Source organism: Oncorhynchus gorbuscha, linkage group LG11 (genome assembly GCF_021184085.1).
Source record: "Oncorhynchus gorbuscha isolate QuinsamMale2020 ecotype Even-year linkage group LG11, OgorEven_v1.0, whole genome shotgun sequence".
In the NCBI taxonomy this organism is placed as follows: Eukaryota; Metazoa; Chordata; class Actinopteri; order Salmoniformes; family Salmonidae; genus Oncorhynchus; species Oncorhynchus gorbuscha.
The window spans coordinates 42,430,437-42,444,739 of record NC_060183.1 but is presented as its reverse complement, the minus strand read 5'-3'; the positions used below and the strand labels follow the sequence as shown (position 1 = coordinate 42,444,739).

The following is a 14,303-nucleotide window of genomic DNA, read 5'->3' as shown; positions in this document are numbered from 1 at the left end:
TTAAATAAAGGTGAAATAAAATAAAAATGTCAAAGTTTTGATGTCTTCACTATTATTCTACAATGTAGAAAATAGTAAAAATAAAAATAAACCCTGGAAGGAGTAGTTCTGTCCAAACTTTCGACTGGTACAGTACTTTTGTATATTATATATATAATTACAGTACAATTTTCAATGAACAAATAAGGTTTTATATGCAAGATGGTTAAATAAAGAGCTAAATTATTCATTATTATTATTTGTGCCCTTGTCCTGTAAGAGCTCTTTGTCACTTCCCACGAGCCGGGGTGTGACAAAAACAAATTATTGTGTTTAATAAATGTATGTGGCAGACTTACAATGATGACAAAAAAACATTTGCTGACCCTGTTTCTAGAGGGGGTACGCAGCTGGAGGTTGAATGTTTGAAGGGTACGGGACTATAAAAAGCTTGGGAACCACTGCCTTAAACGATCAATCGAGTAGGGTAGGAGCAAACATGCTAAACATATATTGTTTCTCCCCTGTGTGTACAGAGTTCCCACATACCATTAATTGATTCCCTGATGATGGCCTACACAGTGGAGATGATCAGCATAGAGCAGGTGGTAGGCTGCGTCAAACGCTTCTCCACCTTCAGCGCCGCCAAGGAGCTGCCCTTTGACCTGGAGGACGCCATGGTCTTCTGGATCAACAAGGTGAGCCGTGCGTGCGTCAGGGTTTCCATTAGGAAAATGTGTCACCGGACATTTAACCGGCAACATTTTAATTTAGCGGACATTTAAGACATTTACCGGATCCATATGCATTGGGTGCATAACCTGATCACGGCGTCCACCCACGGTGCTCAGAATGACATTTAGAATTAACTGAACATTCAAGTCGAGGATGCAATGATGTGCGGTCCTTCTTACTGAATTCTGATAACTACTTTTTTACTTTTCCTCAGCCAACACGACAAGTAACGAACGGCAAAATCACTAGCCTATGTGTGTCATTCTACTATAGTAGAAAAGTTTGTTGAGAAATAAATAGCCTATTCCAAACAGACTCGGGGACAGTTGTGGGACGATAGATCCCAAATTCATATAACCAGTAGGCCTACAATAGTTTACATGTTCTTTTTTTTTTACTTTGAAAAACAATGAGTCTGATGCAAAAGATCAGAATGTTTAACTTAAAATATTTATAAACGTATTTCTTCACATTGTAAGCGCATTAATATGCTAAAGGCAGTAGGCTGCGTGCAAATGTTTGTTCCAAAGTGCAATTCGCAGGAAAACACTACACATGAGAACTGGACATGAGAAGGACACTACACATGAGAACTGTTTCATGTGACCGAGATGAAAATATCAGTTAGAAATTTAGAAAGAGAGGAGATCTAATGGGCTACTTTGAAGCATGGTAAGACATGTCTTGTGTATTAAAACGTTCAACGTTAAAGCTTTCAAACAATTAAGTATATGTTTTCTAAATGCATACTGCCTCCAGCTCATTGGAAAAGAGAAAGGGGGATACCTAGTCAATTGTACAACTGAATGCATTTAACCCAACCCTTCTGAATCAGAGAGGTGCGGGGGGCTGCCATAATCGACATCCACGTCTTCGGTGCACGTGGAACAGTGGGTTAACTGCCTTGCTCAGGGGCAGAACGAGTGCAGTGGTATGTGACGCGCTGATGACGTGCTAATGAAGCCTGCCTTCCATTGCCGTTTGATGCCACTTTCAAAACAACTGGGAACTCGCAAATCTCTGATTTCAGTGCGTTCAAGTCAACTGGTCATCCAACTCGGAATTCTAACTCTTTCTAGAGCTCCGACCTGAAGATTACTGATGTCATGATTTGACTTCATATTTTTCAGTTCCCAGTTGTCTTGAAAGCACCACAATTTTGTGCTGTCTTGACAGATTTTCCACTCAAAGGCTCTGTATGCTGTACGCGTGTGATAAATAAGAGCATGACGAATATACTGTACACGCGCCAATTTAATTCCACTAAATTAAGAAAATTAACCACTAAGCATGACCTGTCAAATGTATTTACATTTCCAAAAATGAATAGGCTAAAAAGCAGTATTATGCAACAGGAATTTCTTCTCCCAGACTGTTGGCTGGCGGCAATTTTATTTTTCAGGTTTTCTATTATTTTATCGGACAAAAGCCTGCTATTGTGTGAGTGTGAGAAAGTGGGACTATGTGTGTAGTGTACTGACCCTTGTCTGTCCCCCAGGTGAATATGAAGATGAAGGAGATCACAGAGAAAGAGACCAAAATCAAGCAGCATCTGCTAGAGTCCCCCAGCCACCAAAAGGTATTCTTACGTTTTCCCCTCGCTGTCTCGCACGCTCACTCTCGCTGTCTTTTTCACTCTCACTGTCTTTCTCTCTCTCGCTGTCTCTCGCGAGCCATCTCTCTTTCAATTCAATTTAAAGGGCTATTTTGGCACTATCTGCATTTCTTTCATTTTTTTCCTCACGATTTCTTTCATTTTCACTCACCCTCACTTTCTCTATCTTCAATTTCTTATTACCATCCCTCAGTGTTCACCTACCATTGCTAAGGTGCGAACGGGCTCCCTGCCTACCTCTACCCTCTCCCTAAAACAATGTGTGCCTTTAATTGTTTGTAACAGGAAATGTTGATGTCAGCAGCCCTGGATACTGTTTCTGGGGCCTCTAGTTACAGCACCCCGCCAAATAAAAAAACCTGGGTGAAACACTACATTTTAGGTTGACGTTATAATTAACATGAGCATTTCCATGTCAGCCTGTATTTTTCTGGTCCCTGTATTGGCCTGTTACGATCAACTCTAAATGTTTGATTTGAACCTTCTTAGAGACCCTATTCTCCCAATATAGTGCACTACTTTAGACCTTAGCCAATAAAAGTAGTTCACTATACAGGCTAATAGTGTTATTTTGAGATGCGACCCATAGTCTAACCATGAAGTGTGGACCTGATCTCTTCCTGTCACTGCATCTGACCTTTGAACTGTCTGCTGCTCTTCCTGTTTGTCTCCCTAAACTCCTCACCCCCTGTCTTTTGAATACTTAGTCTCCCTCCAAATGTTACTGGAAGCTTGTACCTGTAAGTGGAAATGACTACAGCTTCTGCTATTGTGTGTGTCTCAGGTTTTCATTAGCTGCCAATTGCGGCTTTTGGCCCAAAACATTATATAAGAAGCCGATAAATAAAACTTTTGTTGGCCAAAATGACCAGGAGAAATAAAATCCCATTGCAAATGCTAAATATTGCTTTTTCTTCATTGATGGAAATACCAGTCAATGTAAATGCCTTTGACCATCATGCTTATCGGTCTATAGGTTAATTTGCATAATTGAGTGGAATGAAATTAGCCTGTGTGTATTTTTGTTAGTGAACATGTATCTTTTTTACCAACACAACTATCACACACAGCATACAGAGCCTATTCCTCTACTGGTTGTTGCTGGAGTAAAACATGTGCTTTTGCAAGACCATTCATTGCGCAACAATTCTTAATTACAATCCCGTGTTTAAAACATTTTCGGTGCACGACTAAAAATAGCTACTATTTTTATTTCTCAACTAGTCATTTAAGTGCGACTCCCATTCACCATTCAAGAGATACAAATCTAAAAGTTAAAATTACACTAATGTGAGAGCACCAGCCTCAGCTATATGGACACATTGAAACACCGTGATCAATTGCCGGCTAAAGAAATGAGTGCATGGAACTCATAGCCTATAGGCCAATGCAGCAGTAGGCCTATAGTTGCTCTTTTAAGATTTGTGATTATTGAAGGGAGATTGTTGGAAAGATTTTTAAAATAGGTTTTTATTTTTTTACTTTTTATTTCACCTTTATTTAACCAGGCAGGCAAGTCAGTTAAGAACAAATTCTTATTTACAATGACGGCCTTCTCCAGCCAAACCCAGATGGGCCAATTGTGCACCGCGCTATGGGACTCATTGCCTGATGTGATACAGCCTGGATTCGAACCAGGTACTATAGTGACGCCTCTTGCACTGAGATGCAGATGCTTCAGAAATACACTTGTGCATAAAACATTCTCCATTCAGGCTGTAAAGGCTTTCCTCCTCAACCAGATTGAATGGCTAGAAGGTAGAGAAAATAGGGAAAATAGGCATACAGAAGTGTATTACAGATTGTGCACATCAAGCCCATACGATAGTGGAGATCCATAACGCCCACTAGCGACTGCCCAGGCTACCGCTGAGGCATCGTCTCAATTACAGTTGAAGACGGAAGTTCACATACACCTTAGCCAAATACATTAAAACTCAGTTTTTCACAATTCCTGACATTTAATCCAAGTAAAAAGTCCCTGTTTTCGGTCAGTTTGTATCACCACTTTATTTTAAGAATGTGAAATGTCAGAATAACATTCCCAGTGGGTCAGAAGTTTACATACACTCACTTACTATTTTGTAGCATTGCCTTTAAATTGTTTAACTTGAGTCAAACATTTCGGGTAGAATCCACAAGCTTCCCACAATAAGTTAGATGAATTTTGTCAGAGCTGATGTAACTGAGTCAGGCCTCCTTGCTCGCACACGCCTTTTCAGTTCTGCCCACACATTTTCTATAGGATTTCTATAGGGCTTTGTGATGGCCACTCCAATACCTTGACTTTGTTGTCCTTAAGCCATTTTCCACAAATTTGGAAGTATGCTTGGGGTCATTGTCCATTTGGAAGAACCATTTGCCACCAAGCTTTAACTTCCTGACTGATGTCTTGAGATGTTGCTTCAAAATATCCACATAGTTTTCCTCCCTCATGAAGCCATCTATTTTGTGAAGTGCACCAGTCCCTACTGCAGCAAAGCACCCCCACAACATGATGCTGCCACCCCCGTGCTTCACCGTTGGGATGGTGTTCTTTGGCTTGCAAGCCTCCCCCTTTTTCCTCCAAACATAAGGATGGTCATTATGTTAAAACAGTTCTATTTTTGTTTCATCAGACCAGAAGACATTTCTACAAAAAGTATGAAGTTTGTCCCCATGTGCAGTTGCAAACAGTGGTCTGGCTTTTTTATGGTGATTTTGGAGCACTAGCTTCTTCCTTGCTGAGCGGCCTTTCAGGTTATGTTGATATAGGACTCATTTTACTGTGGATATAGATACTTTTGTACCTGTTTCCTCCAGCATCTTCACAAGGTCCATTGCTGTTGTTCTGGGATTGATTTGCACTTTTCGCACCAAAGTACGTTCATCTCTAGGAGACAGAACGGGTCTCCTTCCTGAGCGGTATGACGGCTGTGTGTGGTCCCATGGTGTTTATACTTGTGTACTATTGTTTGTACAGATGAACGTGGTGGTACCTTCAGGCGTTTGTAAATAGCTCCCAAGGATGAACCAGACTTGTGGAGGTCAACCATTTTTCTTCTGAGGTCTTGGGTGATTTCTTTTGATTTTTTCCATGTTTTCAAGCAAAGAGGCACTGAGTTGGAAGGTAGGCCTTGAAATACATCCACAGGTACACCTCCAATTGACTCAAATGATGTCAACTAGCCTATCAGAAGCTTCTAAAGCCCAGACAACAAATAATGGTTTAAGCAGGAACGTTGTGTAGCCTAACTGCCAACATTACCAACGTAAGCAAAATTGCTTCGGTAAGAGGGCAATGTAGGTTTTGGTAATTTTTGGTTTATCGTTCCACCTCTAGTTAGTGTTGTCTATCAAATTTTATACAACTGGTGGGTCTAATCCTGAATGATGATTGGCTAAAAGCACATTCCAGACGGTGTCTATTCCACAAGTTACCACCAGCTAAGTCTATGATGTTAAAATGCCTATTTACTCTGTTCTATCTGACTGTGCAATACACTGTCTCATCAGCCCAGGCAGGGAATGTATAAACTTGATATCCACTATAAAAAGCATCTCGACATCTCACATTTCTTTGAGACTAATATTTAGTTTTCAACAGCGATTTGTATAAACCTTGATTATTGAGTTTCAGCTGTCAGAGAAAAGCATCTAAAACAAAAATATGAACACAAAATGTCAAATGTTTGGACCCATATTTCATGAGCTGAAATAAAAGATCACAGAAATTTTCCTTATGCACAAAAAGCTTATTTATTTACAATTTTGTGCACAAATGCGTTTACATCCCTGTGAGTGAGTATTTCTCCTTTGCCAAGATAATCCATCCACCTGACAGGTGTGGCATATCAAGAAGTTTATTAAACAGCACGATCATTACATACATTACACATTACCTTGTGTTGGGGACAATAAAAGGCCACTCTAAAATGTGCAGTTTTGTCACAACACAATGCCACAGATGTCTCAATTATTGATGGAGCGTGCAAATTGGCATCCTGTTTGCAGGAATGTCCACCACAGCTGTTGCCAGAGAATTTAATGTTAATTTCTCTACCATAATCCTCCAATGTCGTTTTAGAGAATTTGCTAGTACATCCATCTGGCCTCACAATTGCAGACCTCGTGTAATTCTGCCAGCCCAGGACCTCCACATCTGGCTTCCTAACCTGCGGGATCGTCTAAGACCAGCCACCCAGACAGCTGATGAAACTGTGGGTTTGCACAAGCAAAGAATTTCTGCACAAACTGTCAGAAACCGTCTCAGGGAAGCTCATCTGCGTGCTCTTCGTCCTTACCAGGGTCTCAACCTGACTAGTTCGACGTTGTAACCGACTACAGTGTGCAAATGATCACCTTCGATGGCCACTGGCACGCTGGAGAAGTGTGCTCTTCACGGATGAATCCCAGTTTCAACTGAACTGGGCAGATGGCAGATGTGGATGAACGGTTTGCTGATGTCAACGTTGTGAACAGTGTGCCCCCCATGGTGGCAGTGGGGTTATGGTATGGGCAGGCATACGATACGGACAATGAACACAATTGCATTTTATCGATGGCAATTTCAATGCACAGAGATATCATGATGAGATCCTGAAGCCCGTTGTGGTGCCATTCATCCGCCACCATCACCTCATGTTTCAGTATGAAACCCATGTCGCAAGGATCTGTACACAATTCCTGGAAGCTGAAAATGTCCCAGTTCTTCCATAGCCTGCATACTCACCAGACATGTCACCTATTGAACATGTTTGGGAATGTTCTGGATCGACGTGTACGACTGCATCGATCCATTGATTTCCTTATATGAACTGTAACTCTTCGAGATGTTGCGTTTATATTTGTGTTCAGTGTAAGTGTGAAGATAATGTGTCTTGAGTATAATTTCAAATGTTGAGATAAGAAGAAGGGGAGGGCTGAATGGCAAAGATATAGGCATGTCCCTCTCCAGAATGGCTCAGCTGTCTCCTGCCAATTCTTGCACATTCATTGTTTCATTATGTGAATTGTTCGCGTTCGATAAAACTGTTTAATCAATTCTCAATTACATAGGTCACCAGTAGTATATGTACCGTTAATCCATGTTACTTGGTTACATTTATTTCTGTTAATGCATGTATTAATTAGTCATTTACCATTCTCAATGGAAACATGTTTACAGAGTTCACACCCTGCTACACTAGTGAGAAATAACCATAATTTACATGTCCATTTTTCATTGTCTTTTGTTTGGAATGCTCCATGGGAGCAATGGGCATGTGTCTGGCTTCTCTGTCCTGATAATGTTGACGGAGCGCGCGTGTGCCTGAGCATTCATAGAAGTACCTGGCCTGCTGCACGGAAATGTAGGAAAGTGTTTTTTTAACATCCATTGCGAATGATTTATTAAAACTATAGTTCCTCACAGTAAGCCCCCCAAAGCCAATTCCTCCTTCGACCGCCTTTCCTTCCAGTTCTCTGCTGCCAATGCCTGGAACAAACTGCAAAAATCCCTGAAGCTGGAGACTCATATCTCCCTTACTAGCTTTAACTACCAGCTGTCAGAGCAGCTCACAGATCACTGCACCTGTACATAGCCCATCCAACTACCTCATCACCATATTGTTATTCATTTTATTTATTTTTCTCCTTTGCACCCCAGTACCACTATTTGCACACTCATCTTCTGCACATCTATCATCCCAGAGTTTAATTTGACCTACTGTAATAATTTCGCCACTATGGCCTATTTATTGCCTCACCCCCCTTATCCTACCTCATTTGCACACACTGTATATAGACTTTCTCTATTGTACTATTGACTGTATGTTTGTTTATTCCATGTGTAACTCTGTGTTGTTGTTTGTCACACTGCTTTGCTTTATCTTGGCCAGATCGCAGTTATTAATGAGAACTTGTTCTAGCCTACCTGGTTAAATAAAGGTTCATTAAAAATGAAGGTATTAGATGAAATACCTAACTTCAAACATGTCTTACCTGGCACTGGAAAAAGTCAGTCTAGAGCCCTTCTACTTAGCTATCTTGCTTCAAAGCTTTGCCATTTGATACCTGATTTTATTAGACTTTTTGTCTAATAATATTCTAATGTTATAGCATAGTACCACCAGGTGAGCTACTGGGTGTGGAGGCTTTTGTTCCAGCCCTACTCTAACACACCAGATTCTACAAATCAACTGCTCAACAGGACATTGTTAAGCTGACTCAGGTGTGTTTGAGCAGGGCTGGATCAAAAGCCTGCACAGCCAGTGGCCTAGCTCCCTGCATGGAGAGTTGACCACATGTTTTATACAGTAACCGTGCTGTATATTTGACTTTATGGTGTTTTTCCCAGTGGTATTGTTATGGTATTGAGTTTCATTATACTAGCTAATGATTAACCCATTGGGGTAGCCCAAACAAATGCAGAAAGGCAACCCCATCCTTCAGCCATCTTTAACTTTGCCACAATGCTACTACTTCTGTTAAGCTACAGGAGCCTGCTCATTGCTAAAATGGCACACCTGTCTTATAATACACTACATGACCGAATGTACAGTGGGGAGAACAAGTATTTGATACACTGCCGATTTAGCAGGTTTTCCTACTTACAAAGCATGTAGAGGTCTAATTTTTTATCATAGGTACACTTCAACTGTGAGAGACGGAATCTAAAACAAAAATCCAGAAAATCACATTGTATGATTTTTAAGTAATTAATTTGCATTTTATTGCATGACATAAGTATTTGATACATCAGAAAAGCAGAACTTAATATTTGATACAGAGATCATATGTTTCCTGTAGTTCTTGACCAGGTTTGCACACACTGCAGCAGGGATTTTGGCCCACTCCTCCATACAGACCTTCTCCAGATCCTTCAGGTTTCAGGGCTGTCGTTGGGCAATACGGACTTTCAGCTCCATCCAAATATTTGCTATTGGGTTCAGGTCTGGAGACTGGCTAGGCCACTCCAGGACCTTGAGAGGCTTCTTACGGAGCCACTCCTTAGTTGCTCTGGCTGTGTGTTTCGGGTCGTTGTCATGCTGGAAGACCCAGCCACGACCCATCTTCAATGCTCTTACTGAGGGAAGGAGGTTGTTGGCCAAGATCTCGCGATACATGGCCCCATCCATCCTCCCCTCAATACGGTACAGTCGTCCTGTGCCCTTTGCAGAAAAGCATCCACAAAGAATGATGTTTCCACCTCCATGCTTCACGGTTGGGATGGTGTTCTTGGGGTTGTACTCATCCTTCTTCTTCCTCCAAACACGGCGAGTGGAGTTTAGACCAAAAAGCTCTATTTTTGTGTAATCAGACCACATGACCTTCTCCCATTCCTCCTCTGGATCATCCAGATGGTCATTGGCAAACTTCAGACGGGCCTGGACATGCGCTGGCTTGAGCAGGGGGACCTTGCGTGCGCTGCAGGACTTTGATCCATGACGGCATATTGTGTTACTAATGGTTTTCTTTGAGACTGTGGTCCCAGCTCTCTTCAGGTCATTGACCAGGTCCTGCCGTGTAGTTCTGGGCTGATCCCTCACCTTCCTCATGATCATTGATGCCCCACGAGGTGAGATCTTGCATGGAGCCCCAGACCTAGGGTGATTGACTGTCATCTGTCATGGAACTTCTTCCATTTTTGAATAGTTGCGCCAACAGTTGTTGCCTTCTCACCAAGCTGCTTGCCTATTGTCCTGTAGCCCATCCCAGCCTTGTGCAGGTCTACAATTTTATTTATGATTTCCTTAAACAGCTCCCTGTTCTTGGCCATTGTGGAGAGGTTGGAGTCTGTTTGATTGAGTATATAGACAGGTGTCTTTTATACAGTTAACGAGTTCAAACAGGTGCAGTTAATACAGGTAATGAGTGGAGAACAGGAGGGCTTCTTAAAGAAAAACTAACATGTCTATGAGAGCCGGAATTCTTACTGGTTGGTAGGTGATCAAATGCTTATGTCATGCAATAAAATGCAAAATTTCTGGATTTTTGTTTTAGATTCCGTCTCTCACAGTATAAGTGTACCTATGATAAAAATTACAGTCTTCTACATGCTTTGTAAGTAGGAAAACCTGCAAAATCGGCAGTGTATCAAATACTTGTTATCCCCACTGTATATGTCCACCTGCTCAACGATCATCTAATTCCAAAATCGGAGGCATTAATATGGAGTTCGTCCCCCCTTTGCTGCTATAACAGCCTCTACCCTTCTGGGAAGGCTTTCCACTAGATTTTGGAACATTGTGGCGGGGACTTCCTTCCATTCGGCAGCAAGAGCATTAGTGAGGTCGGTCACTGATGTTGGGAAATTAGGCCTGTCTCGTAGTCGGTGTTCCAATTCATCCCAAATGTGTTAGATAGGGATGAGGTCAGGGCTCTGTGCAGTCAAGTTCTTCCACACCAATCTCAACAAACCATTTCGGTATTGAATTCGCTTTGTGCACGGGGGCATTGTCATGCTGAAACAGGAAAGGGCCTTCCCCTTTTTCCACAAAGTTTTTCCACAAAGTTGGAAGCACAGAATCATCTAGAATGTCATTGTATGCTGTAGCATTAATATTTCCCTTCACTGAAAGGGGTGTACACACTTTTGTAAATATAATGTATGAGCCATGTAGGCTATAGCCTTTGGTGAAAGAGCCAGTCCTAAAAATACTACCTTTTGCCAACTTGACTTCATCTCGGGCCTAACAACACCCGTACCAATATATCTTCCAAACACCGGCTTCTCTGGCGTTATCACTTAAATGGAGAATATTTGTGATAAAAATAAGGGGTTAAATGTGTGTATTTAATACATACTTGTGTGCGACTGGGGACCGCATGAGTCCATAATCATCTCTCTGTGTCTCTGTCCAGCCTGATCTTATACATGCACTGACTTATTGGAACCAGTGGTGTTGTCTCGCGTGGTAACGTACACCCCATTAACCCGGCCCTTTCACCGCCTCTAAACTGCTGCACTGCTATCCCCTGTATGCAACTTCCATTCGGCAGGGTAGCCTAGTGGTTAGAGCGTTGGATTAGTAACCGGAAGGTTGCAAGTTCAAACCCCCAAGCTGACAAGGTACAAATCTGTCGTTCTGCCCCTGAACAGGCAGTTAACCCACTGTTCCTAGGCCGTCATTGAAAATAAGCATTTGTTCTTAACTGACTTGCCTAGTTAAATAAAGGAAAAATAAATAAATAAATCACCACTGTCTCTTGACTCTCGGGGCTGGGCAATATATCAAATTAATTTAATAGTATATTTCAGTGCGATGTTCCAAATGCTGTTAATGCAAGTATCAATGTTTTTATATTTTGTCATTTATATGAGCGTTTGTCTTTATGGACTCGTCTCATTCGCTCCTTCTGTTCTGTGTGCACCTTCCACTCGCACACAGGCACCAAGCCCCTACCACTTACAACTACAAAGATGATATGTATAATATAACATACACATTAAACACAATAGATACTGTTTATATATATCAGACCCTTCACTTTTCCAAATGTGCCCTGTATAATACAATATAACATACACATTAAACACAATAGATACTGTCTATATATCAGACCCTTCACTTTTCCAAATGTGCCCTGTATAATACAATATAACATACACATTAAACACAATAGATACTGTTTATATATCAGACCCTTCACTTTTTCAAAATATTGTTGTTACAGCTCTTCTAAAATGCATTACATATTTTTTTCCCCTCATCAATCTAAACACAATACCCCATAATGACAAGCCAAAAACAGGTTTTTAGACATTTTTGCAAATGTATGGAAAAAAGTATTATGGGAGAAACGCAGCACTTTGATGAAGCACCTTTGGCAGCGATTACAGCCTCGAGTCCTCTTGGGTATCAAGCTACAAGCTTGGCACTACTGTACATGGGGAGTTTATCCCATACACCTCTGCAGATCCTCTTAGGCTCTCAGGTTGGATGGGGAGCGTCACTGCACAGCTTTTTTCAGGTCTCTCCAGAGATGTTCGATCGGGTTCAAGTACGGGCTCTGGCTGGGCCACTCAAGGACATTCAGGGATTTGTTCCGAAGCCACTCCTGCATTGTCTTAGCTGTGTGCTTAGGGTCATTGTCTTTTTGGAAGTTGAACCTTAACCCCAGTCTGAAGTCCTGAGTTCTCTGGATCTCTCTGTACTTTGTACTGTTAATCTTTCCCTCGATCCTGACTGGTCTCCCAGTCCCTGCCGCTGAAAAACATCCCCACAACATGATGTTGTGTAGGGATGGTATTGGCTCTGTAGGGATGGTATTGGTCAGGTGATGAGTGGTGCCTAGTTTCCTCCAGACATGACACTTGGCATTTAGGCCAAAGTGTTCAATCTTGGTTTCATCAGACCAGAGAATCTTGTTTCTCATAGTCTGAGAGTCCTTTAGTTGCCTTTTAGCAAACTTCAAGTGGACTGTCGTGCCTTCTACTGAGGTGTGGCTTCCGTCTGGCCATTCTACCATAAAGGCCAGATGGGTGAAGTGCTGCACAGTTGGTTGTTTTTCTGGAAGGTCCTCCGATCTCCACAGAGGAACTCTGGATGTCTGTCAGAGTGACCATCAGGTTATTGGTCACCTCCCTGACCAGGGTCCTTCTCCCCCGATTGCTCAGAGTTGATTTTGAAGGATCTCTAGGGTTGGGCCGTGTAGGCTTAGTCACCTGCTGGGTTAGGTTTAGATCATTACACATGTTTTTTTAGATTGTCACCCAGTATAATAACTTCGGATTTTAGTAAAGGGAAATGGATATCAATAGTTATTATTAGTTATTATTAATTGGAATGGCCACTCCACCACCTCTGTCTTATCAGCTCTGAACAGATGATAAACCGCAATGTTAATATCAGAGCCCAGAATGTCCCGAGAGATCCCAAATTCAGTCAATACCAGAATATCCGGATTTGTCTGCATAAACCAGATCTTGATGTAATCCAGTTTAGGAAGTAAGCTCCTAATGTTCAGATGCATCAACCCAAGTCCTTTACAAATTTTAAAGTCACAATTTTAAAATCCAACTCAAACAAGCTAGGTTCAATAGGCGGTTGCAGGCCCTGTCTGATGGTTGATATTGATATAGTTGTAATGACTATAAGGTTGCATAGAACTGCACCATTTGGTCTATCCCTAATAGTAATAGAGGAAGGAAAAATATTGGAATTGCTTTTCCAAGGTTAACACTATAGGGCCTGAGGCTGCAGCCAATGTCAATACGAGGAACTCTGAGTAACCAATGATGGAATGTTAGAAACGGACATACATGAGCTTTGATTGCTATCATGCAACAGCCCAAGCCCTCTACATAATTTGAAAACCAAGGGGGTGTTCAAGTTTATGGAATTCACATTTGAACTTAAAGCACTGGGTGAGCAGACCACACTGAACTCATCTTTTGCGCTAACAATAACAGATCTAAGAGTGGAGTTCATATGAATGGGTTAAAGATTACAACTGACAACACCCCTAGTAGTATAGACAACAGTACGATGATAATGCTTACTACCTCCCATCCTTTCTATCTGAGCGGGGCTTGGTCTGTCTCCGAGTCAATGTCTTAATGCAGTCTTGAAATATGAAGAGAGGGTCCAGGCTCCTGGGATGGGAGGTCGGGTAGGATGGGAAGGGCAGGTGTGAGGGGAGAGGTGACTTTACTAGGGAGATCAGCCCTTGGCCAGTCAGAGAGTGGCAATATTGTGGCGAGGCAGTGGCACAACGACCAGGCTGAGGAGTAGAAAAGGAAAAGGTCTTAGAGGGGGACCTATCCAGGATACTCTGCAATGTCTTAATTTGCTCCTGGACGTCCAGCTCAGACATATATTCCTCAATAAGCTGACAGTTTCCACATGGTAATTTGGCTGGCCAATATTATCCAGAGAACTGTGCGAAATGGGTGCAGCTCCTACATGGGATGGAGCATTCACCATAGTCTCTGAACGTGGTTGCTGCCAATCTGTAAAAAGTCAGTTTCCCCATGTGGCAGAAAGTGGTAGACTCATTTTGGAACAATTCT

General features: G+C 41.9%; 1 protein-coding gene across 1 annotated transcript in view; it reads left to right on the top strand.

Annotated features, from left to right (window-relative positions):
* LOC124048675 (calmodulin-regulated spectrin-associated protein 1-B-like) overlaps window positions 1-14,303 on the top strand; it is a 114,140-nt gene that overhangs the window by 56,179 nt on the left and 43,658 nt on the right. Inside the window, 2 exon segments of the mRNA XM_046369690.1 lie at window positions 516-677; window positions 2,213-2,293. Coding sequence (XP_046225646.1) covers window positions 516-677; window positions 2,213-2,293 — 243 coding nt within the window.